Source organism: Ophidiomyces ophidiicola (assembly GCF_022830035.1).
Source record: "Ophidiomyces ophidiicola strain CBS 122913 chromosome Unknown scaffold_7, whole genome shotgun sequence".
Lineage (NCBI taxonomy): Eukaryota > Fungi > Ascomycota > Eurotiomycetes > Onygenales > Onygenaceae > Ophidiomyces > Ophidiomyces ophidiicola.
Window position 1 is genome coordinate 651,973 of NW_026054647.1, and position 25,727 is coordinate 677,699.

Below are 25,727 nucleotides of genomic sequence, written 5' to 3' on the forward strand. Positions count from 1 at the left end.
AGAGGCCGCCATGGCCCTGTGCTCCACTGTGACAGCAGCGCATGCCCATCCTGCTCCAGCCAGGCATATACTCCGTACAGACAGACAAGACGTCGACGGAGCGCTCCGCACCGATATGGGCAACTTGTCCGCGCAAGTGTGGCTCTCTGGCCATTTTTATTATTCGAGATCGTTCCTCATACGAGGACCCTCGACCTTCTCGAAGCAGACATCGCCTGACACGCCGTGTCGCCGACGCGTGCTGCGTCGCGGCGTGGTTCCGTCGCACTCTAGTTAGAGAGTAGTGCGCGTCTTTGAAGCAGCGAACTCCAGCCCCGGCGGGTGGAGCAGGTCTCACTTCTTCTCGCTCCGAGTCAGCGATCCTGAATAAAAAAAAATAATAAAATAAAAACAATCCAACGGGCGCGTCCCTTGGCGGCCAACAGGGCCCGTGTGAGAGGGCTGGATAAATGCTCCGTCTGGGTTGCTGAGATCTCCCAAGCCGCGATCTCCGCTCCCTGGCCACCCGTCGCCCGCGCGCAGCCCTACAATGTGTAATAATAAAATTCAAATGCAATCCTCCCGTTAGTTAGTTAACCGTATCGAGCAGGACCCGGAGTCGCCCGTCCGTCCTCCCAGATCTCTTGCGCCGTACGGAGTACTAAATACTACTAAACTAATCTTCTTCTCCACGTCGAGGAGGGTCTCCATGAATGCATTATTTATTATTTCTTTCTGCTTGATCGATCGTGCGGCTCGCCTCCTGAAACTGTCAGGTCTGCGTCTGTAATCATGTCCACCGCCCGACCCTGTCATTATCGCAAGCGTGCCACAGCGGCGTCGCTGTGATCAATAATCAATCATCCATCCGCCCTCGCACTACCTTGATGGGAGCAGCTGTTCCTCCTCTTAAGGGATGCGCGTTCCTTCGGTGCAACCGCGACATTTAACTAGGTAACTAGTAGTTACTCCAGACAACCTGATAGCAAATCTTTCCATCTCCAGCCTAAACAATGCGGCTGCAATATTAATAGTATAACCATATCCAAGTACGTTTCGAAACACCCGCTGCCGCTCTCTCTCCCGCAGGGGGACGATCGTCCCAATACCAGGCTGGCATGCCTTCTATTGATGCTGACAATTACTTGCACCGATACGGATACTCCGTATATTATTATTATTATTACCATCATCATTATTGACGCGTTTCACGCTCCCGCTCGCTCGGCATCGCTCGGTTGCTTCCGATGGGACGGTCAGATCTTCACCGCAACAAACCGGCCACGCTGCCAGCGAAGATGTAATGTACTTCGTACCTCCGTGCATTATACATATGCGCTCCGTAAGCCGGCCTTCGAAATTAAGAGCATGCAGGTGGAGATTAAGCGACCTACGTCCCGGCGTTGGCCAGGCGGTCGATCAACGCCCATGTCTGCGCCGGGTCTGGTATCGGGCCACTGGGAACCTGCCCGTCTCGCACGGCACGGGGAAACGCGCATTGAATGGCAGTGAGTCGAAGAGGCATTTGCAAGAATGGCTATAAAAAGGGTCAATCATTACGGCCGATCGCTGGATGACGAGGTGGCTGGGCCAGTTGTTCACATCGCACCGCGTCGCCCACTGCAGTTCATGCTTTCTGACATGATCGTGTAACTTGACTGCGGGGACAGAACACTGCCAAATGAAAGGATCTTGTTAAATTGGGCAATACTCAAATGACGTCCTACGCAGTGCAAATCATCTTTTAAGTTTAAAAAAACCCCCAGACGAAAAAAATTTGACCGTGCCAGGGGTCGAACCTGGAATCTCTTGATTTCACCGGTGGGAGGACTCGTAGTCAAGCGCATTGCCATTATGCTACACGGCCAATTCAAATACTCAACGCCCACTAATATTATCATATCCACTTGCCCATCTTGTTTCTCAAATCGTCCAATGATAATTCTACCCTTATAAATTCATAACGTCTCCAACCCCCCATACAATGTGTTATGGGGTGAAAGGGACCTTACCGGCGGACTGTTAAACGAGGTTGTCAGTCTGGAATTACAAATTTGAGGCTAATCCATTGCCAGGGGCTTAATACATGGATCTGGCGATAATGAAAATAAACACGTCTTCAGTATTATAGAAACATTGCATGAAGCAATACTCAAGCTTCGTCGAAAACCTTGTTTTGAATCTTGTGCTGATATTATTGAGCATTTTGCTGGGTTATTAACTTATAGTTGAGGCCCACTTTGTTCATCTAGCAAAATATAGCAAGAAGTATTACGCCTCTCTTTGATCTGTCACCTAGATTAGTGACCATAACTTCCTAGAAAATCGAAATGGGACAAAAGGGCATATCAGATACTCCGTATATGCCAGAGCTGAAAGGCCAAAGATATGAACTGCGAGCGTTCTAGAACTTCTATAGGGAAGCCCTTGCTGGAGCCTAGTTTGCTAGCCTCGGCAATAGCCACACAACAGGATAAAATATTGCTAACCAGGAATATTTTACCTCCAAAGGATAAGGGTAATCCAGGGCCATCCTCTTGGGTGGCACCACACTCTTCGAATCTCGCCGAAAAAATTCCTGAAGTGAGGCTGTGTGCTCCTACCGACTCCCGAATTCTTCCTGGTCTCTCCTCGCGATCGCGAGAAATTATCGTCCGATCTTATCAGATCATCTTATCTGATGGCCATGCGCCGCGCCTTCCAGACGCCTCGTGACATCGAGCATGACCACCGCCTAACTACCTGCTAGCCGCGCGCGCCGTCCCTGACACCACCACAGTCGCTCGGCTCATCTGGCATGGTCAAGCAGCCCGCTGGCCTGTTTGTGCAACCTCGTTCTCTGTCATCCTCGCGTTTGCTGTGCATGTGCGGTTTGGACAAGCTGGTACCCCACTCTGCACCCCTCGTGCTATCAATAGCTTGACTAGTTTGCTGGCGGGCATTAAAACTATCGCAACCCCCAACTCCTCTTTCTTGCTTGCGAATTTGGCTCAGCTTGACACTTTCTTTACGTCTATTGCATGGCCTAACTGGCGCCTCGAGCATGATGAAGCTTTCGTGTCTCTCTTTGTTCCTTTCCTTGTGCCTGTACCTTTCTCCCGGAGCCTCTTTTCCGGTTTCCCCTGCCATTAACAACGCGCTGCGCCGGACCCAGCTCCCTATCGCCCCGGCAGACCAGTTCCTTGTCGAATCGAAACCTGTTGACGACTTGACCACCATCAAATATGACGATAACCACCAAGAATCCCCCCTCTCCATGCCCGACTGGTCCACTACCCACCTTCTCGCCCGAAGACTCCTTGCTCGCTCCTCTACAGGAATCCTATCTACCGTATACCCCAAAGCCGGGCGTGACCCGTCGTTAGCTGGCGTGCCCGTTGGCCTGCCCGATTATTATGCCGATTGTGCCAGCCAAGACGACCCAGAACTGCATGACCTTCTGGGTCTGGGAAACCCGTTGATACTGGCCTTGAATCTCGGCACCTCGTTTCGAAATGCAAAGGCGGGCTCGAATATATCTCTGGCTATCGACTGGTGGCATAAAGGTCCCTCGAACAACGACGGGAGCCTGGACACGTCTCCCTCGGCTTTGCCGCGGCTATCATTGATCGGGTCCCTCCAGCCCATCCCGACTACTTTGCCCGCCGCCTCCAAGAAAGCGATCGAGAAATGCTTCTTGGCTGTCCATGCCGATGCTAAACATTGGCTTCCCGGGTCCCCCGATGCTGCACACTCTGGGTACTGGGCAAGAATCGTTGTAGAAAAGGCTTTTTGGGTCGGGGGATTCGGAGACCGGGCGAGGATTGGATGGTTAAATCCCAGAACCTGGAGAGATATCGAGAAGAACGGCAAGGACGGTAAAAGAGGATGGGCTGATGTTAGGCTACCTGGAGAAAAACCGTAGGAAGAAACGGCCCATATTACATTGAAGATGACGTGGCATACATCCTTACTCTGCATATCATGTTTTGACGACCTTTTATGAATTATGGCGCTCATTAGTTGGAGCGTGCGAATGGAACACCACGGGCTTCCCGTTTGAGGACCCTCGTGCTCGAGGGACTTCAAGTGACGTATGTACATAGGTAACAACAGAGCAGTACGTTTGAACTGGATATTTCTAGAAAATACCATGTGAGCGTAAATCAGTTTGTTCACTAGGTTGGAACGCCATCCTTTAGACCGAAAGTAGGCGGCCATGGCATTCCTTCTCCTTGTTAATATACTATCGTGAGTCGTGGTTTCGTGGTGTATTTCCAAGGCAACAGCTCGATCCAGTTTCATAAGCTTATGACCGGAAATAGAGAGCCGTGCTCTTCATATCGAACTTACACGGCGTTGCCGAAAGGTCGCGTAGAAAGGCATGAAAATTGAGGGGAATATTGGTAGCTTTTAGGGTGTCGTCCATTTAGGACCAAGGACTCAGCCCACTTGCTACGTTAAAAAACTGCAGCGGTTTACGCAGAAATAATGTTGTCCTGGTTCAGAAGGCCAGCTTGGGTGAGGGCCGCAACGGCCTCGGCAGTCCATTCCTGGCAACGTCTGACCTTTTCTTCAGGATATAGTTTGCGGGGCCCGTCAAACTGTTTCTTCGGGGCTTCTACAGAGCGGCAAACTTTCCTAACTTTATCAGGATGTGAAGTTTCCTTGACAGTGCCAACTAGGCTTTTTCCAACAAAGGACGGGTCGTCCTCTGGAGGAGAGGTAGCAGGTTTGTCTTCGTAGACCATGCCGTCCTGGATGTTTCCGGTAACTTAATAGGCGTGGCCGCAGCCGATGGAGCGGCTGTTCGTTTCGATGAAAATAGCATGGTGATCGCGGGGCATGCCAACAGAAGAAACACGGTAAACGTTGTAAGACATCTTCAATTTAAAAAAAAAAAAAATAATTTAGCTCTGGTCTTTTATGATGTATCGATCCGGGCTGAGAGCTCAGTTCTATAAAGTATGTGTACGTCATTTTATCGTGGGGTTAACGTACAAGGTGCGGGGAGCCGACGATCCACTTGAATGTTTCTCAACGAATCGCTAGAAGCTGGTATGGCGCATCAGGCTCTAGTATACTTGCTGACGACTTCAGAAAAGCAAGGCAAGACACCAGCGCCAGATTATCCGCTCAACAAATGCTGTGCAGATGCTGAGGGATCTAAACGATAGAAACCGATAGATCTTATGCTAGAGTGTCGAACCCATAAGCGTGACGATGCATTCGAACTCTGGTACGAGGTATCGTAGTCCATATTCCGTTTTAAATCCCACTTGACTTGCAACGTCTCTGATCTCCTCGCGAATGAGAGGCTGCCGAGTAAGAATGAATGCCATTATATGACACAATATCAGCTGTCAGCGTCAACATGCTATAGACACTTTGGTAAAAGTGTTTTAGTTTTGTTTTCAGCGATTATTACAGCGAACCCCGACTGTTTCGAGACTCTTTCAGAGCCTTGCTAACACTGGCTGAAACACGTCCAACTTCACCGCCGTCTTTTTTTGCAGCGTTTATCCCTCGTAGTACTGCCGGCTGGAACTTTTGCGTAAATACTCTTAGTCTATCTTCACGAGACTCGTACATTTCGCCTTCTTCATCCTTTGGTCGACCAAACAGATCGAGATATGCATACGGAGAGGAGCTCATAGGCAGCAGATGCTGCAAAGTTTGACGAAGTGGAAATGCCGTTCCATAGAAATCACTCCCAGCAGCATCCTGGGCTTCATTATCAGGAGCACACAACCCCTCGCGCAGGAAATCAGCGAAAGCCTGGAGCACCCTTGCCATCGGTTTGCCATCACTACCCGCTTTTCCAAACGAAGCTCGATTCGATGACCACTTTGCCGATTCTTCTGTGTGCCATCCAAGAATAGAAAGAAAGCAGTTTAGTGTTTTGATCCATCCACCAGCACACGCTACCACTTCTTGGCCTGTGACGGACAGCAACCAGGAAAGTATGTCAATGGCAGAGAGGCGAATGTCTGCTGCGAGATGCGTCATTCCAGCACGGATATATGGAAGTAGAAATGACGCATGGCCTTCAATATCAGCGGCTGGAAGTACTTTGAGTAGCTTCACCAATTGTGTGCGTACACCATTGCTGCCGTCCAGAACCAGTGGAACCAGAGATGGCAAAATCACACTGACAGGCTGAGGGAGAGGCGAATTAACTGGACGAGAAGAAATAGCTGTTGCCAAGTTTGCCAGTGCCTCTTTTCTTTGGGTATCTGATTTTGAATTTAATAGTGACAGGGAGTGAGAAAATTGAGCTGTGGCGGAAGGGGCAGTGGTAGAAAGAGATTGCTGGTTCAGAACAATGGCTATGATCCAATATTAAAAATTGACACGTTGCCATAGCCAAACTCCGGCATTTATACTTACATCTTGCTTTGAAGCTTGTATCTGTGAAGTTTGAAGCTTGAGGCCTGGCCTTGCCAACCTTTAATTTTGGTTTCTATGAATTGTTAGAAGTGGATGTCTAGAGGCGACAAACACGCATACCTGGAAGTCTTTCTTTTTTTCCTTCTTTCGCTTCTGGCTGGATCCCATACTGGCTTTAAAACTATCATATATTCGTCTAGCTAACCTCGAATTGCGGAAGGCGCAAAAAAACTTCAATATAATTTTCGTCAAATGTTGTGCTTAGTCATCATGCTACGAAGAGCTGTCATGAAAGGGATGTTTTGCCCGACCCAGAGATCTCAGAATCTAATATCTGGCAAAAGCTTGAGTGTCAGCTTCATACCGGATAGGAGCGCATTGTATTACTAAGTCCTGGATCACCTTGACGATTCGACAATGGCCGAAACTATATCTGTTTGTTGTGATAGTCCGCATCATCTGAGCTTGACCTTGCTAATGTTCTGCGACAGGCTTCCCAAATCCCCCAGCATGTCAGTGCACGGTTGTCGTACCTTACCTCACGTCCAGGAGTACAGTCTACTCTCATTCTATCGCGAAAAGATGGCTCTATCATCCAAGTTGCCGGCGAACTTGCCCCACGACCCACTCCTAATGGCCCAAACTTAGCAACCCCAGCATCGGATACAGAGGCGATATCTTCAGTTGGCTTAGAGCCACCGCAAGCTCCGCCACAATTGGAAGGGGAAGCAGCTACTTCGCAAAATGTCCCATACAAGCCCAGCCAGGCGGAGACCTTAGCTGCCCATATTTTCGCCTTTGTCTCCTCAGGGTCAGCGTTAAGCAGAGTGTTATCCAATCCATCCGCTAGAGACATAAACAAAGCTCCAGAGTATCCGAAGCAGACAATACCAGATAATGGACAGAAGGGTGATAGCACCGAGGAGTCTCAAGACAGCGCGAATAATACGGATTACGACGAAGACGATGAAGTTAAGTTACTGCGGTTAAGAACAAAAAGTCACGAAATAATCATCTATCCTGACCGCAACTTCCTCCTCTGCGTCGTACATGATGTTTCTGCCGGTGGGGGACCCGGAACAACACACCGCTGATTTCGGACTCGTGGAAAGAATCTACTTAAGATAGGGTGTTTTTTCAACTCCTGTCATTCTAAGACTATGCGGGGACTCAAACAATTCTCAATTTAGGATCGCGAATGAATGTCTTAAGGAACACGTTACGAATCGATGGATGATTTTTCTTGACCGAACTGGAAGTCGTATACAGGGCAATACTGCTTCGATGACATGGATGCCATGTTAAAAAGAGCATTTATTATATTGATGATCGTTCTACCAAATAGGCTCCAGGACCTATACACATCAATCTTTAAAGCCAAGGTCCCGAACAACCACCGAAGATGCGCTGTAGGGCAGGATTACTTCTGGCCTGCTTGACGTATCAGCGCTATACCTCTTATGTATCCAATTAAACCACCTACCCATTCCCATAGCCTTTGATGCAGAATCGGTTGCTTTGGTCGCAGACTCCTTAGCTTGGTTGACTGCTCCCTCGGCAGACTTCTTCATGCCCTCCGGGCCGGACTTCATCGTGTCGGAAAGTCTCTCCGCAGTATTTTTGGCATCGCCTACAGACTCGTGTTGATTCGTGTTAGTTCACGGTCTGCGGGCGACGGTATAATTGTACGCACCTGGCTGCTGGGCGCCTGGTCCTCCTTTGTCGGCCATATTGAGCGATTTGTAGATTTCCTGTGATTTGTTAGAGCGATTCAGCGTTTCCCCAGTGTCCGTACTGTGCGGATACCTGAGATGTTTTTAAGAGTGCTTTGCTTCAAGATGTTGTGGGTTGTAACGAAGTCTAGTGTTGCTCCCGCACCTCCGCATGGTTTATATAAGTCAACCGATGTCATTGACGTAAGTACTCCGTATCACAGCAACTCTGCCTTACCCCGCAAAAACCCGCAAGGCCACACGACACTGCGCCAGCGAACATGTGCTCTGTTACACTTTGCAAAACCGGCCTGGTGTGATGCAATACTGGTTTGTCGGTGGCGGGAATAGGGTACATTTGGAGAGCTTAGCAATTCATTACTTTCATAATTTCGTATGACCAGGACACAGAAAGGTACAATGTACGGAGTATAAAGCAACAACGCCATCGCCCAGACTCCTTTTAGCCTTCTTCACCACCTACATCCCCGCCATCAAGGTAGTCTTCTCGTTCTGCGGCTTCATATTCGCCAACCAAATCCATAACCACAGCCCTCGCCTCATCGAATTCGCCCAGTCCATCTGCAAAGGGCGCCTCTTTTTTGTATTGTTCCAAGAAGGCATTGCGTTTTCGTAACCTGTCATATTGACTTACGATTCTTTTGAAGAGAGTTGCCACTGACGTATGATTGGCAAGCATTAACCCACTTACACGATGTGTGTTTGAAAGATATGGCGATTTTTTGGGAATTGCAACTTGGATGCTTGCAGGGCCCCATGGAATGAAAGTGGCCAAGTGGCGTTCTCGAATGCGCAATAATGATTTATGCACATCTGTTTGGTCGGCTTCGCCTTGTATGATATTAAGAATGCTGATATAACAGCTTGATTTGCTTGGGTTTATCGAAACCATACGATTTTTGGGTTGGAGCAGTCTGCGCATCACGTCTAGAACAGTGGTCTTGCGAACAGTCTTGGCTTGCTCAACGATATCTCCAGTGAATGGAGTATACGATGTTATAAGGAAATGCGATCGGGGGATAGGAATAAGGGAGGCGATGACACTACCAAGGTCGTTGTGCATATAACCAGGGTAACGCAATGTTGTTGTAGAGGCCGACATGACGGTAGATACCTGCTTACTGTTAGAGATGCAGACATTAACCAATGGGAACTTAACTTACTAGTTGGTTAGTTTGCTGAAAAGAGGGTTCCTGTACATGGAGCCTATCAGCAGCGATTCTCGACAGGGCACCATTATCAAGTACGACCTATAAACAAAGTAAGCATTCGTATACCAATTACTCTAATTGAAACCTACCACAGAGTCAGCATTCTGGGTTAATCTTCTCATTGCCAGTAAACTGTTATAGGGGTTGACGACGACATCGGCGGCTTGGGTATCGGGAAAAACGGAATAGGTGTGTATTAATTTTTTCGGGAATCTGTCATTCATGCGCTCAAGGAGAAAGCTTCCAAGGCCAGACCCAGTTCCTCCAGCAATTGAATGTAAAAGCATAAACCCCTAATGCCAATGTTAGGAAGCGCGCTGGCTTTGGTATCGAATTCGTCACATACCTCTAATGAATCGCTTCCATCTGCTTCTCTATCAATCATATCAAATACCTCCTCGTGTACAGTCTCCCCGGTGGCATATCCCGCTGCCCAGTTATTCCCAGCACCAATTCCTTGTTTCCCTACGAAGAAGTTCTCCGGGTTATATATATTGCGATATGGACCAGTCTGTATTGCGTTGATAACCTGAAATCAAATAAGTTTAGATAGAGCACGCGTAAGTCTATGTCATTGATCGACTCATACCCTAGGCTCTAAATCCAGGAGAATAGCACGGGGGATATATCGAGTATCATCGCTCTAGTGGAAACCGCAAATTAGCATTTGAATGGACCCAAAGGGTCAAAACAGCTGAAATTATACCTGGTAGAAGAACACATCTTTGCGATCCCCTCCTTCTGTAGCGAACTCTTCTAGGTTTCCGTCTTGGTTTATTCCGTGCTCAAGGCATAGCTGCTGCCAAAACTGGGTTCCAACTGTAAAGGCACGAAATCAGCATGAAGAGCTCCACGACTCGCATATTATCACGTTGTCCAACGCTGCGACATAACCCGACACAGGTATTAAAGCCCTGAACTCCACTTGGGTGAGCTGTAAAGAGGCACGTACTGTTGTTGCCGCACTGGCCGGCTTGGATCGTTATTATCTCCCTGACACGTCGATATTAGCAGATATTCATGGGCATGGTTGATTTGAAGTGGCACTTTATCCATACCTGGGCATTTCTTTAACATTGCGGTGTGCTCTGTGTTGGAGTTCATGGAGACGCGTCGTGCCTGGATGAGAAGCATTTAGTGAACTTCGGGCAGTTCTTGGCATCGAACCCCTTCCTTACTCAAACTCTAAAAGCAGATCTTCACCATGGCAATTTTTCACGAGTATCACAGCTCTATTGGAACACATAACACGGCATCGAGAGAATATGGCATCATCTACTATCCCACTTCATGCCATAAAAAGTTGGCAAGGAGAAATTCTACCATACAGCCCAATCTTCCAAGTAATCGGCGTTGGATCAATGCTATAAGTATCCCATTCAAACTATGTGCCTCAATTTAAATAGGCTTGCATGCTTGTCAAAACTGGTGGCTGACAACATAGAAACCATTACAAAATACCTTTTCATTATGCCCCTCTTCTCGGATTTCCACATCCAGCAATCGAGTCTGACTGGAATCACGCTGGGATTGTTCTCCGACAATAAGGTCATGTGGCCCCAATTACAGGCACTCGTACGTCCTCAAGGGGTTTGGAGATCGCATACACAAGGCGAAGAGCCATAGAGAAGCCTTTTTGGTCGAGTCCTTTCTGAGAGGATATCTCAGTTAGGGTGGACATGGAGTGTGGTCAATTGAAAACTGGCTGGTGGAGAGAATGGGAGAGAATGCCAGTCAAAGCTCCATGTTAAAGAACAGCCAGAGGCTTGAAAGTCACGACAGGAATTGGGACCACTATTGCCGGGACTAATGATCCCATTGGGACCACTGCTGTTGGGGCTAGTGGTCCCCGTTGGGAATTCCCTATGGCCGGGGCAGTCCCGTCCCAGCTCTGCCCGTCCCAGTACCATCCCATTCTTGTCCCAACTTAGCACCGTTCACAAAATGGAGCTGGTCCGTTACCATCGGCATCACCGTCGCCTTCAGCTTCAACTTTTACCTATACTATATATGAGAAACTGAATTAATGAATACATCCTAAATTCGGATTTTGAGAATAGCCTCCTATCCAAATCAAATAATCATCTCTTTAAGTTCCTTGTAATATCCCTCTCAGCTGAGTAGTAGATCCATGAACTCGTCCGCAAGCAATCTAGGCTTTCTTCAACTCATGATAGTAGCAAAGAAAAGATACAGGTTAGATTTAAGATGGGTAGAGAAACAGCGAGTGAAACAGAAGATAGCTGGGGAGAGCAAAATGACAATAAAGACTTTGGCGGAAGCTTTATAGTGGATGGCTACTTCGTAATTTATAGATAATCATGAAGCGGTTGAAAATTTCTACTATAACTATTATCGAGTTATGGAGTAATAAGTAGTGATATACACTCTGTAGGCTATAACACGTACATCGCTTCCTCCCTGTAACCCCCTAAGCCACCAGCAAAGTCAGTCCCGAACAATTATTGAAATTATACTAATAGCTCCATTAAAGGCGAGACGAAAGCCATAGTCGCAACCCTTCGCCCTGTTGTGTTTGAGACCAGTCCCCGACCATCCTCTGAACGATAGGGGCGTCATGGGCCTCATTTTTACCAATGATAAAGGTGAGATCTGGCACCACGGGCTTCATTGCAAGAGAATCCGAGTCGTCAGTACGTTTTCATAGGATTTAAATAATAGGACCGGAAAAAAATAGGGGGGAAATACCTTGATTTTCTTCACAAACTCCTCAATACTAGAAAGTAGAATTTCGTCGGAGCCTGCCAATACAAGCAGACTGTTTGTTTTTAGGCCTTTCCACCATTCTGTCGGGGCGAGATATGGCTGGTTATAGTAATCTTTCGCCTGGCCGCCTAAGTAATTCAATCCCCATCTTGTAGTAAAATCTTCTCTCAGCATGTCTTTAGAAGCATTCGTCTTGACTGATGGAAAGTCATGCGAGAATGTGACCCATGGAGCCATTGTAAATGCACCCGCTAATGGAGTCGAGATCTCCAGTGGAGCGATAGCACTATGCGGGTGAGATATATGAGAAAGTACGGCCAATGTGAGATTACCACCTGCAGAGTCGCCGCCAATTATGATATTAGAAGGGCTGCGGCCCGTTGAAATAACATAGCGAAGGGCCTCCACGGCTTGTTTCATCTGCGTGGGATATACCGCATCAGGGCAGAGACTGTATGAGAGCACAAAAAAAGCAACATCTTTTCCTGAGGCGTTGAGTCCATCCAGTATTTCACGGAAAAATTGAAAGTGGGCCGGGTAAGCTGAGAGGGCAAAGCCACCGCCTATAGGAATACCAGTGAGTTTGATACTGTGGTAGAAAAGAATGAAGGGTAGTGTACCGTGAAAATATACGACTACATTCTTTGCATCCTTATTTCCAATCCAATGCCCTTGGCTACCGTCAACTAGGTCTACTGTTTGAGGAGTGAAGGCATTTGCTTTTGCGAAATCTTTATAAACGCTGCTAGTAGCGGGTTTTATCGCTCTTGGGTCTTTGTCAATGATCCACATAGAACTAATTCACAATATACAACGCGTGGCTGAGGATTAAAACATACTGATGTTGCCTTGGGGTCAGTCTCCACAGACTCTGGCGAAGCACAGCATAGCAGACGTGCTTCGGGTACGAACTTGCTCCCTCTTGGCCGCGAAAGATACCGGTGACAGCAGCTACAATTGCAGTAGCAGCGAGAGAAAGGCCCGCAGGTAAGAAGTCCAGCTTCTCGAGTAGGGTGAGCTGTGGGGAGTATATGTTCGCCATGCCCAGAAATCGTTCGAACTATCAGCAACGAAGAAGGATAACAAGGTCTCAAGCTAACGCAGGAGACACGATATTGGGTAATACACGCTTTGCACAAGCTAATACAAGAGCTAGATACTGCGTATCTCGTCAGATATGTACGGTAAAGAATTGAAGCCGATTTTGAAGAGCTTCGAGTGGCAGCAGCCTCTTCGCCAGCCTGAAATGTGACCGACACCACATAGGTTCTCCCCGCATTATACACGTCGGAACTATAGCCGCGGCCCACCAAAGCTTGTGAGCCGGCTAGGCTGCAGTTTAGTGGGGACAAGCGGCTTTGTGCCATTTCCCCGTCTTCCTTGTGACGATGAGGCGACGCCCATACTCCGTCCATTCAACTAGTTAACTGCCTAGTCAGTTAAGTCTGAGTTTACGGAGCAGATCAACCAGATTTCCAACCAGCCCAGGCCAGCTGTTAGAAAGAACGGAGTATAGAGCGAATATAACACGCAGAATATCAAATATCTGCCGACGAACAAGGGACTGATATCCGAAATGCGTACACCTGATTAATTCCAGCCAATCGGCGCGTGAGATCGTCAGATTGCACATGCTGAGGCAAACAGGGCAAACATAGGGCCCAGTGACTCAGCTATCGCATGCAGGGGAAGTACTCCGTACTCCGCATGTTCTATGAGAATACACAAGGGCCGCGAAGGATGATCATCCCTGGCACAATATAGTTACAGTCGCCTTGCTGTTTAGCTGTGTCAAAAACACTTTGTCCAGGGGTTCGTTGTCTCAGTTGTTCCAACACACGTCTAGGATGCTGAGTTAAGGGGGTCTGAGGACGTGCAGATCACCAGTATGTACTCCTTCTGTGAACTCCGTACTATTATTACCCGTGACTGGATACCATCCGTCGGACTAAATCATTCAACTCATAGCCAGTGGCATTCTACATGCATCGTTATTATGAATGGTCAAACAAAATAACCCTCTAAGCAGCCGTCTTGTTCCCTTCTTCCAAATGAATTTCGCAAAAAGCTTTAAAGGTCGTAAAAGGGGCATCGTCTCCTGCAACCCCGGTATTTTCTAGGACACATTCCGCAGTGGCCCCAACAAAAAAGACGTGCCCAGCCTTGACTTCTTCGCTTTTGGAATCTCCGATGCTAATGCGGCCACTGCCACTGGTGCAAATGATAATGCTTGGCCCGCTAATAGGCTCAAAGGTAGCCTTTGCGCCCGCGCGGTTTAAATCCGTCTTCACCACACTGAACTCCTCGATTGGGGGATCATAGAGCAGAGACGAAGAGCTACTAGTGTATGAGGTGGTATTTAGCGTCACATATGGGTAATCGGTGGGGTGCATTTTTTGTTCCTCGATTGGCGCATACGAATACGTGAGCATGCTGGTGAGAGTGGATACATCTTTAAATTTTGGGGTGAAGCCTGCTCGCACAACATTGTCAGAAGATGCCATGCATTCAATAATATCGCCACTGATATATGCGTGAATATCATCGGCCTTCAGAAACATGGCTTCACCAGGGTTCAGCTTGATGAAATTGAGAAAGAAAAGAACAAAGAGCCCAATGTCATTGGGAAATTGCCCATTGAGTCGAACAACAAGCGCTGCCAGCTCAGGGGGATTGCTGGGGTTTGTGGCTGGTGAACGTTCAGAAACAGCAAAGGTGTCAGGTGAATCCTTTGCGATTTTGACAAGCTTTTCACTGGCATGTTTGATGGATTCTGGAGATGACTGCATTAGTGTCGTGAAAAGGACACGCAATGCGGCCCTATTTTTTTCATTCGCAGCAGAATCTCCGGTATTAATAACTTTTGCAAAATCTTCAGCAGCTTTCTCACCCACCAATTGGCGCAGGGGCTCAATGGTTTGGAGAAAATGCACAATTTCAGCCAAGGGACGGAAACCGCACAGCCCCTCGAAAGGGGTGATGGCAATAGTCATTTCGGGTTTATGGTTGTCATCTAAGCAAAATATATCAGCACTATAGCAAGTAGAACGCAAATGGCATATTTTAGAATATAAAACGTACCTGGATAGTTTTTGGGGTCTCTCTGATGGAGTATTTCGGCAAGCCTCTTATTAGGGTGCGCTTGGATACTAAGAGCTTTCCCAATGGAGAGAACCTTAAATAAAAACGGGAGCTTTCCATTGTATTTCTCATAGATCTCAGGGCCTAGCAAGGCTTGGTTTGCCTGGACAAGGTCGGAGAGGGTTCGATCGGTCTCGATGTCTTTAGAAGGGAGGGAAGGATGAGTGCCCATCCACAACTAATACCGGTATGAATCAGTACATAGTAGTGAGAACAAAGAACAGGAATTGTGTACATACCTCTGCATAGGGCTTGTCATTCTGGACAGAGAAACCGGCGGGGGGAGTGGCCGCAGCGTACTTCGCCGCCGCAGATTCGGATCCAAGTTTCCCTATCCAAGCAAATCAGAGACCAGCTCAGCTAGACAAAGGCGCGTAGCCACATACCCCAATCGTAACTATTGACACCTACAATGCAAGAATGACTGTGAGCTTTTGTTGACATCTCTGACAGACACTTGGGCTCACATACCGCACTGCAGCTTGAAGAGTGGCACCTGCATTTTGAGCACTGGTTCTGAGCAACAGCAATGACAATCCAAGAAGAAACAAACACAACAGTCTTGATTGCTATCCCAATGCTTCTGTGTTGTGTGTGCCCTGTTTGACCAGCAGCTTCACCCCGCCAGACCTGTTTCGCCTCTGCAATTCACGTGCCTCAGCAACGTCCCAAGATGGCCAATCATGACGAAGATGACGCCGAGCCGCGATCGGGCCGTGCGCTAGCCATGGCGTCCCGGGAAAGGCGGCGTCATCAGGACGTCACTCAAGAGCCGCCGACATCCGCAAGCGCAGCAATACCGGCGGTCGCGCAGAAGAAAACCCAAAACGTGTACTGGGGCTACAATGTTGGCGAAAAAGCCGCCGCTAATCCCGCTGTAAAAGTCTCGCCGATACAACCTCTAGACTCCACTCCACGCAAGCTCTGCACTCGCAGCAAGGTGCCCATTCTGTACTTTGACGAAACCCAAGGCGAGTGGGAAGAACTGAAGATCAAGGCCGAAAAAATGTCGCGGAATCGACCACGGGGCGGCGCTAGGGATAATGGCCAGGCCGCCAACGAAGAAATCGAAATGTGGAACCGGATTCGCGCCGATCTGGCAAAGGCAAAGGAAAAGAACGACCGGCAAAAAGTCCTAAGCGGCTTGATTTCTTATCAAAACGAGCAGATTGCGAAGAATGGGAGCAGTATGTTACAATCTCCCTAAGATCACCCCTTGGATTTCACCATTTTCAATGAGTTTTCATTCTGAATCGAGTTCCTACCCAGCGTGCACCTTTCATTTATTTCATGTTTTGCCCTACAACATTGTCGGAGTATATTTCATAATATAATACATGCTAATGCTGCATATTAGAACCGAGTATTGAGGAAATTGACCAGCTTGACAAATGGCACCGCGAGTTGATGAAACTTGCGGAGGAAGAAAACGACATCCTGCGAAATGAGCCCGCAGATGTGATCAAGAATGTAGAAATTCTCATGGCCCTGCGCTCCGCCAGTGAATCCGATCCACATGGCCGCTCTGCGGCGGCCAAACCTCGTAAGAGGAGACCTGATATTGACGGTGGGGCTGCGGACTCTCCCGGCCCCAATGCTGCTACCGTGACGGACAAAATGAACCGTCTAAAATGCAGCGGTCAGCGGAGCACCAGCGTATCCAGTGCCCAGACTCGTGAATCTACGAAAGTTGAAGAAGGATCTGAAGGTGTCAAAAGTTTCAAGGGGACCGCCCCTGGCAAGAGCGGACAGCTCTACGTCGGTGCTGAAGTGGTTTTTAAACAAAATAAGAAACAGCATGGAACCGAAGGTGAAGGTATTCAGTGCATTATTAAAAATATCACCGGAGATGGACACAAGAAGCGGTGAGACTGAGCCCCCTCTTTCATATAATAGGATAAGCCTAACATCCTTATAGCTATGATGTACAAGACCCAGAACCAAATGAGAAAGGCGAGCAGGGCGCTGTGTATCGCACTACGGCCGCATGTCTCATTCCCATCCCAGAAATCGAAGCACCTCTCCCTGTATTTGCGCCCGGAAGGCAGGTGCTGGCTAGATATCCCGATACAACCACCTTTTATCGAGCCGAAGTCATGGGTGCTAAAAAGGACGTATATCGATTAAAATTCGAGGGCGAGGATGACGATAAGGAAATGGACGTCGATCGCCGTTTCGTCCTAGACATTTCTGGCAAATAGTAGGACGACTATCGATGCTTTGCATAGCGACTACATTATGGCGAGATTTTAACTGGCTTAGCTCTGGCGCTCAAGTTTCTTAGAGATTGGACCCAAGTTAGCATTACCAGGCGTACGGATTAGGCAGGGGATTTTCAGGCATGCTGTTTCAGTATTTTGAACCTTTTGGATTGAGCTTTCGTTTACTCCACGTTGTAGTATACTGGGACTATATTCTTGCACTAATTATTGCTCTTTTTATATTACTGCCTACTATTCGTCAGCATTAGCGCACTGACTCGTCCCTGCAGTATAATCACCTCCCCTGTCTTATTCGTGAAATCAACGATGTGATGTGGAGCCGCCGTCGTGCTGATAACAAATCTCCGCCCGATTACTCAGCTTCCGGCCGAGGCTCTTTTGCCGCACCGAGTCAAATCTCACAAGACAATCAGGGCTTGATCATATGCCATAGAGACCACGTCTTTTGTTTGTCACACCTGGGATACCTTCAATAGTCGGATTGTTCTGTTAATTGCTCTTTTGATGACGCGACCGAGATGCCCGATTTCCCCTCCCATGCTTCTCCATATCTCGCCCCGCAGCCGGTCCACGGGAAACGGCCATTCACAGAATATTCGCTAGCAGACGGCTCTCCCGCCTCCGGCAGCGATTCGAACACCACTACCGTTCCTAGAAGTACCAATCCTGCCGGCGACAGCGAAATCTCCAGCTGCAATGGCTCCGACGCAGCGCCGACGCCGGCTCTACCCAAATCCATCATCTCTCCCGTTCCGACGCCGCCCTTGACCCCCGGCGGCATCCCTCCCTCTCTCCTCTCACCACACCCGGGCTCGAAAGACCGCGGCGCGGCGCTCAGCAAGCCCCCGAGATTACTGCCCCGCTTACCGCACGTCGAGTGCATCGTGCGCGCGCGCATCCCTACGACGGGCGGGTCGGAGATGTTTCTACACCTGTTTCAGAACGACGTGGATAGCAAGGAGCACCTGGCGATTGTTTTTGGAAATACCATACGCAGCCGGAGTCTTGACAGGGTACGGGAAGGGGAGACGGAGATGGACCGCATGATTCGCGGCGCATATGTGGGGAGACTACGGCCGGGCAGGATTAGTAGCCGGGTCGACGAAGGCGAGGGGCAGACGACGGCTGCTGCCGGCGCTGAATCTTCGTCTTCTTCGGAGGCTCCTTTTCCAGAATCGAGTCCTGATGAGATACCATCAGACGAGAGCGCGGGCGATGAGCAGGCTGCGGCTCCGCTCGTCCGAATACACTCAGAATGCTACACCGGCGAGACGGCGTGGTCGGCGCGCTGCGACTGCGGCGAGCAGCTCGACGAGGCAGCGCGGCTGATGTCCGACCCGTCCTCCACCGGCGGCGTCATTATATACCTGCGTCAAGAGGGCCGAGGGATCGGCCTGGGCGAGAAGCTCAAAGCATACAATCTACAAGACTTGGGCTCGGATACCGTGGAAGCCAACCTACTCCTTCGGCATCCTGCGGACGCGCGCAGCTACGGACTGGCCACCGCAATGCTTGTCGATCTGGGGCTGGGCGCTGGGTCGGGGAACGGGGGGATCCGGCTGCTGACGAATAATCCGGACAAGATCGCGGCGGTGGAGGGGCCGAATAAGGAAGTGGTGGTGAAGGAGAGAGTCGCGATGGTTCCCCTGGCCTGGAGGACGAATGGGGCGGAAGGGATTCGGAGTACTGAGATAGAGGGTTATTTAAAAACAAAGGTGAGTTATATGTGCCCCCTGTATTGCACTATTGGCTAAAGTTTGCTCTAGATTGGAAAAATGGGTCACTTACTGGGCTGATTTTCCACGCATAAAATTTATCAACTTGGACATGATGATGGTGATGGTTTTATACGTGCAGCGTTCTTGTTACCATAATTTAGTTGTAGTATTTAGATCATTTCTGTTTAACATGCATCTGGGAGCTTTATGTGACAGTATATATGCAGTTCAAAGACATCGACGGGCAATGATAGGTTCTATATCATACATCCGACAGCGAAAACCGCGCAAGGCCTTACTTACTCCTTCCGCCCACGGGAATAGAACAATTGTTTTTCCTCGCCCAAGTGCGCAAACTCGCGGGGAATTTTGGTAATCTCTTTATGCAAAACGTATTCCACATCCTTGCACCCCGCAGAGGCGAGAAGGTTCTCCATTGTCGCTTTGCTAAAGCCATGGTGAGTAATAGTATGGGCGGCAGGAGCACTAGCGGCGATCCATTGCTGGCCGTCCTTCGCGGCATCAAAATCGATCACCACCAGCGTGCCGCCCGGGCGCAGGCGTTCCACAAGTCGATTGACTGCGCGCTGCGGGTCCTCAATGTGATGCAGCGCCATGGACGTGATGATCAGATCGAAGTTGGCGAGGTCTTTGTTCTGGATCAGCGAGGCGTCGGGCTGCGCTGCAGCGAGATCGCCCACGACGGCGCGCATCTGCGACTCGGGTATGCCGGCTTCGCGGGCGCGGCGGTTGTATTTGTTGACCATGCCTTCGGCCAGGTCCACGCCGATGATTTCCGAGAAGTACGGGCGGAGAGCCTAAACGAATAAGAAAGCGCATCGGCGTATTAGTCACCACACTCGCCACGAAGATGGTTAAGAGAAATAATAATGAATAATATACATGAGACAAAAACCCGTCTCCGCAGGCAAAGTCAAGCATTCTCTTCGGCTCGGTGGTCTGGGCATCAATGCCTATCCACGGAAGATTTTCCTTCAGGTGCTCCTCGATCTGCCGCATGACGGAGCGAATCCAGTCATGATCGAAGGCGGTCTCTGCGTTTTCACTGTGTAGCCAGACGTCGCGTGGCGGTTAGCCTAGACTAGTTACATGTGCAACAGCGTATGGATCCTGGCATTGGGGTTGGAATACCTCCAATAATCCTTATTCGCAGCGGCATGGCCTTGGCCGTGGGCATGGTGGGCATGGTGGTGCTGGTGGTGAGCGTGGTGGGGGTGATCAGCCATGAACGTTAGAGCTTCTCAGAGACCGTATCTCCGTGGAGAATGTTGGTTGAGAGCGCAGGTCAGTTTGACGGGCCGGCAGGCGGTACTTATAGCCCACAGCCCCGCGGCGTTGCCCCTCGTTGTCTCTGGAAACGATTGCGCGGGCGGCAACATCTGCGGCGACTTTACGGAGACATTTGGCTGCGTTTGCACCTTTGGGGGGTGGCTGACTAACCCGGCTCGCCTGAAGGCTGAGTCAGCAAGGCTCCGGGCCAATCCGCGCGCCGGGCCGGCGGTAGCGCCGTACACGCGGTCCTCCGCTCGGGCACTGACGGATGTTCCGCGTGGCAGGCTGACTCGCTGGCGGACGACGAACGGGCAGCACGCGTGACGGTGGTCGTCGGGCGCCTTGGCAACCCCAGGTGAGCGGAGTTCCGCCCCCGGGGCGGAGGGCCCACTGCCGGCGTGCATGATCCGATAACAGCCGCATGCATCTGGCTCCTTTGCTCCCCTCCCCCGTCAGGAGTCCAGCGGCACAGGCAAGAGAAGGTGCTCGAACCTGAGCTAAATAACAATAATATATGCGTCCTTCTGGGCAGACGCCGCTAGCTCCTGGCGCGGGGCTAACGACTGGGGGCGCTGGATCAACTGCCGCCTGAGCTCCAGGCCTCAGTGTAACGCGAGTAGGGAACATGTCAGAGGGCGAAACAGTGCCCACCGGCCGGGATGGTGGCAGCAAAACCGGGAAGTTGTTGGCGGCCGGGGGGGGAGGGGCGTGCTAGGCTAGGCTGGAGCCAAACAAAAATAACCCGCAGAGTTCTCGCCGGGGCACGACTGGCAGCGGGGAGCCTTAGTCAGGACATGGGGTGTTCCTGGGAATCCTGCGGGAGGGTACAAGTCAGCACCGAAGGATTGATGGGCGCGGTGGCCCAGCGCTTGGCCGGCTGCGCGCCCATGCTCAGGGGGGCGGCGCGATCGGCCGCCCAGCGCGGTTCTTCAGCGCAGGGCCGCCAAGCCGCCTTGCCCCATCGGGCGCGCGCCTAGCCCGAAGCGGCCGCGCGCTAACCGCCGCCAGCCTAGCGCCGCCGCTTTGGGACCAGCGCGCCCGAAGCGGCTACCGCGCCGTGGCGGCCCAACCGGCGCGCGGCCAATCAACGCGCGAATCCGCCAGCCCGCCCACTGGCACGGCCGCCCTGTCCGCAACGGCCGCCCGTCGCTGTTGTTGGGTGCTCTGACGCTTCTGGTGCTGCGCTGCTGCTGCTACTGCGCTGCTTTTGATGCTCGTGCTGCCGCCCGCTGCTCCCCCCTCCCCTCCCGCCGTGCAGAGCCAGATCTGCCCTGCCGTTCGCACCCCCACGCGCGGTTAGCCCGCGCCCCACTGAGTCCACGCAACTGCCCGTCACCCTTTTCCGCACCGCTCCCAGGCCTCCTCGTTGTCGACGACGCCACGCCTACATAACGGCTGCCTCAGTCTCGCGCGCTCGCCGCTGTCCTGGCTGCTCCGCCCCTCCGTCCACTCGCTCGCCATGATGGACCTCTCGCCGCACACCTCCAGCGCGGCCTCCCGCAGCCAGACGCCCTCGCACGCCTACAGCCTTCCGCCCGCCCATCCGCGCTCCATCGACCTGCCCACCGCCACCGACTCGCTGTCCAATGGCTCGCTCGCCGCCGGCAAGAAGCGCAAGGCCACCGGCCCCTCGCGCGGCGTCGCCAACCTCACGCCCGAGCAGCTCGCGAAGAAACGGGCCAACGACCGCGAGGCTCAGCGCGCCATCCGCAAGCGCACCAAGGCCCAGATCGAAGCCCTCGAGCGCCAGGTGCAGGAACTGACCTCGCAGCAGCCCTACCAGGACCTCCAGGAGGCTCTACGCCAGAAACAGGCCGTCCAGGCCGAAAACGAGGAGATTCGCCGCCGCCTGGGCTCCGTCATGGCCATCCTGCATCCCATCCTGAACTCCGGTAGTTTGCTGAACGGGAACGGCAGCATCACGCTGAACGGCACCGCCGCTAGCTCTGCTGCTGCTGCTGCGGCTGCCGCCGCTGCCATCGGCTCGCGCCCGCCGCCTGATCCGCTGGGGGTGTGGGCGTCGAGCCTTGAGTCGGATATGCCGTCGCCGCCCGCCGGCCCGCTCTCCGACACGTCGTCGCAGCGGCGCAGCTCGCTCTCGCTCGAGCAAACCGTCAGAACCCCCGTGAGCCTCGAATCGTACGCCGGCTCGCCGCAGGGCATGCACAGCCCGTCGCCGTCGCTGTCGGGCCCAATCAACAGCTATCGACAGAATTGGCCGTCTCAGGTCAACGACAACGGCCTCTCCGCCTGCAACCCCTTCGACTTCCAAAAACGAAACCTCGTTCACGGCCTGGAGTTTTCTGGCTCTGGCGAGAGACTGGGCTTGAATTTCTTGCTGGATTCTTCTCGGCAGGTCCCGAAGATTAATGAGCTCCGCCTCCATGCGGCGTCGCCGTCCCAGGAGGTCCAGCACCGTTATCAGAACCATCTACAGATGCAGATACCCCCAAATCTATTTGATACGTCGCTTCCACCGTTTGTCATCCCAGTGCGAAACGTCGAACCTACTTGCCCTCTAGACAGCATTCTTCTTAATTTTCTCCGTGGCCGCCAGCGACAAGCTGCTGAAGGCGTGTCCAAAGGCCAGCTTGTCGGCCCCCCCTATCCAAGCGTCTCCTCCCTCCTGAACCCCGAGAAAAGCGACATGTCCCACCCCCTCTCCAAGGTGTTCACGGACATCATCAGCAAATTCCCCGACATTAGAGATCTCCCAGAAAAAGTTGCCGTCGTTTACGTTATGTTCCTTCTCATGCGCTGGCAGATCTACCCGACGAGAGAAAATTACGATCGCCTCCCCGAGTGGATTACGCCGCGCGTTTCGCAGCTTGTTACTCCCCATCCCGCCTGGATGGACTACCTTCCTTGGCCACGCATGCGCGACCGTATGGTGGCTTCCTACGCCGACTACGACTTCGGCAATTGGTTTATTCCCTACACCACGACCCTGAGCATCAACTGGCCCTACGCCGATTCGGACTGCTTGCTGGCTATCCCCAACTCAGAGGAATATGTCATCAACCCGGTCTTCGAGAGCCATCTCCGAAATCTAAATAACTGGTCCCTTGGGCCAGCCTTTGCGAAACATTACCCCGGTTTGGTCGACACTTGCCGTGTGAAGACTGACCCGTGGGACACTGCTACCAATGGCGCATAAAGTCAATCTTTTGTGGTGCATCTTGCCCATTCTCTCGAGCGTTTCCTATGTATCTTGTGCGGCGTTGATTTGATTATAATAGCGGGAAAGGGGTTGGTGAGGGGTGCTTTCGGATACATCCTGTTTACTTCCTATTACCCACGGGCTCTGAAAATTCCTATTTTCGCCCACAGTTTTTTTTTTTCTATAAAATATTCTTCTATGTATGCTAGATAAGGTGTCTATTTGTTGACATACCTTTTCCTCAAGGAATAAAACTGTTCAAGCGTCAATACTACCTGTCTTAACAAAGTAGCTGCCTGTTGCCTAGTTTCTTTGCATCTTGTGGTCTTTGAGACCATTATTTGCGTTGAGGTCAGGCATATCAGCCTAAGCCTCATCGGGCGACGCATCATCATCGCTTCAACTCGCAGGTACCAAGACAGCAACAGAGCAGACGAGCTGCTTTCGACGCCCAATTTACTCGCTATCTCCTCCCTCTAACTCCTATTCAATCACATTAAAGAAACCCCATAAATCCTCTGCAAAATGGCGTCGGATCCCCCAATTGGTACCGCGCCCCTCACCTCTCCAATGTTGACTTGCTGTTGACTGATGCTTGCTTGAATCGCAGTTCTCGATGGCGGAACGGGGTTTTTAAAAGTCGGATATGCAGGCCAGGCATGTTTGCATTGCATATCGAACAGGATCTACTTCGGCAAGCTAATGTCCAACGCAATTCCCAGAACTTCCCAGAGCACCAGTTCCCATCGATAGTGGGGCGGCCTATCCTACGATCGGAAGAGCAGGCTGGCGACATCGTTGTTAAGGATATCATGTGCGGTGATGAAGCTGCTGCTGCGAGGTCGATGTTACAGATTAGTTATCCCGTACGCAACGCAGAAACCAACCCCTCTACTGCCTCTGGTGGGAATGCCTGACGTATATCTTTAGATGGAGAACGGAATCGTGCGAAACTGGGACGATATGCAGCATCTATGGAATTACACGTTTTATGAAAAGATGAAGATCGATCCGACCGGCCGCAAGATCATGCTCACTGAGCCGCCGATGAACCCGCTGAAAAATCGCGAGCAGATGTGCGAGGTGATGCTCGAGGGATATAATTTCGGCGGAGTCTATGTTGCCATCCAGGCTGTGCTGGCGCTTTACGCACAAGGTATCATGATCTGGGCGTTTGGGACTGGAATTTCCTGGCCGCTTACACACATGCGCTCCGCACAGGTCTGAGCAGTGGCGTGGTCGTCGACTCCGGCGACGGCGTCACGCACATCGTGCCCGTCTACGAATCCACCGTCCTAAACCACCTCACCCGCCGCCTCGACGTCGCCGGCCGAGACGTCACCCGCAATCTCATCGCCCTCCTCCTCCGCCGCGGGTACGCCCTCAACCGTACGGCTGACTTCGAAACGGTCCGCCAAATCAAAGAGAAACTTTGCTACGTCTCCTACGGCCTGGAGCTTGATCAGCGGCTGTCCGAAGACACTACCGTCCTAGTGGAATCCTACACGCTCCCGGACGGCCGGGTGATTCGCGTGGGCAGCGAGCGGTTCGAGGCTCCGGAGTGTCTATTCCAACCCCACCTGGTCGACGTGGAACAGCCGGGCATTGCCGAATTTTTGTTCAACACGATCCAAGCGGCGGATGTCGATGTTCGGAGTAGCTTGTACAAGGCCATCGTGCTGAGCGGCGGAAGCAGCATGTACCCCGGTCTCCCGTCGCGGCTGGAGAAGGAATTAAAGCAGCTGTGGTTGACGCGAGTGCTGGGTGGAAATCCGGAGAGGTTGAATGTGAGGAGTCTGGCGATTCCTACTTTTTGTATCGACTCCACTAATTATAAAATCCCTTCACCCAAACAGAAATTCAAAGTGCGCATCGAAGATCCTCCTCGAAGACGGCATATGGTCTTTTTGGGCGGGGCTGTGCTAGCTAATTTGGTGAGCAATACCCCTGAATCCATTCACATCCCCGTCTTGGTCGATCCCATCTAATGCACTTTCTCCAGCTGGCCGATAAAGATAACATGTGGATATCCAAGCAAGAGTGGCAAGAGCAAGGACCTCGAGTTCTTTCGAAACTGGGTCCAAGATAAATATCGCGCAAAAGCATATATATTGACTCCTACAATATACAAGATGTCCGTCCTCCCAAGTATTTTGCAATTGGGTCCATTCTAT

The 25,727-nt window shown here is 51.1% G+C and overlaps 12 protein-coding genes and 1 non-coding gene across 13 annotated transcripts; 6 read left to right on the top strand and 7 right to left on the bottom strand.

The window, feature by feature from the left end:
* Positions 1-1,757: 1,757 nt before the first annotated feature.
* Positions 1,758-1,846, bottom strand: LOZ57_002634. Its single transcript has one exon. It is a non-coding gene; the product is annotated as a tRNA-Arg (tRNA).
* A 1,179-nt stretch (positions 1,847-3,025) lies between these two features.
* LOZ57_002635 (uncharacterized protein) lies at positions 3,026-3,883 on the top strand (the record flags this gene model as incomplete). The annotated part of the gene is made up of 1 exon (XM_049251698.1): positions 3,026-3,883. One exon carries the CDS (start codon positions 3,026-3,028, stop codon positions 3,881-3,883), a length of 858 nt encoding a protein of 285 aa, XP_049109503.1.
* A 553-nt stretch (positions 3,884-4,436) lies between these two features.
* Positions 4,437-4,709, bottom strand: LOZ57_002636 (uncharacterized protein; the record flags this gene model as incomplete). Its single annotated transcript, XM_049251699.1, has 1 exon — positions 4,437-4,709. The coding sequence occupies one exon, from the start codon at positions 4,707-4,709 to the stop codon at positions 4,437-4,439; it is 273 nt and encodes a 90-aa protein (XP_049109504.1).
* A 673-nt stretch (positions 4,710-5,382) lies between these two features.
* On the bottom strand, positions 5,383-6,516 carry IPI1 (rRNA processing protein; the record flags this gene model as incomplete). The annotated part of the gene is made up of 3 exons (XM_049251700.1): positions 5,383-6,287; positions 6,349-6,421; positions 6,469-6,516. 3 exons carry the CDS (start codon positions 6,514-6,516, stop codon positions 5,383-5,385), a joined length of 1,026 nt encoding a protein of 341 aa, XP_049109505.1.
* A 249-nt stretch (positions 6,517-6,765) lies between these two features.
* LOZ57_002638 (uncharacterized protein) lies at positions 6,766-7,442 on the top strand (the record flags this gene model as incomplete). The annotated part of the gene is made up of 2 exons (XM_049251701.1): positions 6,766-6,783; positions 6,840-7,442. The coding sequence occupies 2 exons, from the start codon at positions 6,766-6,768 to the stop codon at positions 7,440-7,442; spliced, it is 621 nt and encodes a 206-aa protein (XP_049109506.1).
* A 270-nt stretch (positions 7,443-7,712) lies between these two features.
* TUB4 (gamma-tubulin) lies at positions 7,713-10,358 on the bottom strand (the record flags this gene model as incomplete). Its single annotated transcript, XM_049251702.1, has 11 exons — positions 7,713-7,779; positions 7,828-7,978; positions 8,042-8,099; positions 8,545-9,195; positions 9,245-9,331; positions 9,382-9,585; positions 9,639-9,821; positions 9,882-9,935; positions 9,999-10,111; positions 10,245-10,285; positions 10,351-10,358. The coding sequence occupies 11 exons, from the start codon at positions 10,356-10,358 to the stop codon at positions 7,713-7,715; spliced, it is 1,617 nt and encodes a 538-aa protein (XP_049109507.1).
* A 1,562-nt stretch (positions 10,359-11,920) lies between these two features.
* LOZ57_002640 (uncharacterized protein) lies at positions 11,921-13,061 on the bottom strand (the record flags this gene model as incomplete). The annotated part of the gene is made up of 2 exons (XM_049251703.1): positions 11,921-12,815; positions 12,859-13,061. 2 exons carry the CDS (start codon positions 13,059-13,061, stop codon positions 11,921-11,923), a joined length of 1,098 nt encoding a protein of 365 aa, XP_049109508.1.
* A 979-nt stretch (positions 13,062-14,040) lies between these two features.
* On the bottom strand, positions 14,041-15,662 carry PMI1 (Mannose-6-phosphate isomerase; the record flags this gene model as incomplete). The annotated part of the gene is made up of 5 exons (XM_049251704.1): positions 14,041-15,032; positions 15,101-15,338; positions 15,400-15,491; positions 15,547-15,567; positions 15,632-15,662. The coding sequence occupies 5 exons, from the start codon at positions 15,660-15,662 to the stop codon at positions 14,041-14,043; spliced, it is 1,374 nt and encodes a 457-aa protein (XP_049109509.1).
* A 171-nt stretch (positions 15,663-15,833) lies between these two features.
* Positions 15,834-17,361, top strand: LOZ57_002642 (uncharacterized protein; the record flags this gene model as incomplete). Its single annotated transcript, XM_049251705.1, has 3 exons — positions 15,834-16,347; positions 16,518-17,025; positions 17,079-17,361. 3 exons carry the CDS (start codon positions 15,834-15,836, stop codon positions 17,359-17,361), a joined length of 1,305 nt encoding a protein of 434 aa, XP_049109510.1.
* A 539-nt stretch (positions 17,362-17,900) lies between these two features.
* On the top strand, positions 17,901-19,178 carry RIB1 (GTP cyclohydrolase II; the record flags this gene model as incomplete). The annotated part of the gene is made up of 2 exons (XM_049251706.1): positions 17,901-19,097; positions 19,149-19,178. The coding sequence occupies 2 exons, from the start codon at positions 17,901-17,903 to the stop codon at positions 19,176-19,178; spliced, it is 1,227 nt and encodes a 408-aa protein (XP_049109511.1).
* Positions 19,179-19,399: 221 nt separating this feature from the next.
* Positions 19,400-20,120, bottom strand: LOZ57_002644 (uncharacterized protein; the record flags this gene model as incomplete). Its single annotated transcript, XM_049251707.1, has 2 exons — positions 19,400-19,918; positions 20,004-20,120. 2 exons carry the CDS (start codon positions 20,118-20,120, stop codon positions 19,400-19,402), a joined length of 636 nt encoding a protein of 211 aa, XP_049109512.1.
* Positions 20,121-21,852: 1,732 nt separating this feature from the next.
* On the top strand, positions 21,853-23,550 carry LOZ57_002645 (uncharacterized protein; the record flags this gene model as incomplete). The annotated part of the gene is made up of 1 exon (XM_049251708.1): positions 21,853-23,550. One exon carries the CDS (start codon positions 21,853-21,855, stop codon positions 23,548-23,550), a length of 1,698 nt encoding a protein of 565 aa, XP_049109513.1.
* A 662-nt stretch (positions 23,551-24,212) lies between these two features.
* Positions 24,213-25,541, top strand: ARP2 (Arp2/3 complex subunit, actin nucleation center; the record flags this gene model as incomplete). The annotated part of the gene is made up of 3 exons (XM_049251709.1): positions 24,213-24,419; positions 24,484-24,709; positions 24,775-25,541. The coding sequence occupies 3 exons, from the start codon at positions 24,213-24,215 to the stop codon at positions 25,539-25,541; spliced, it is 1,200 nt and encodes a 399-aa protein (XP_049109514.1).
* Between the last annotated feature and the right edge of the window lie 186 nt (positions 25,542-25,727).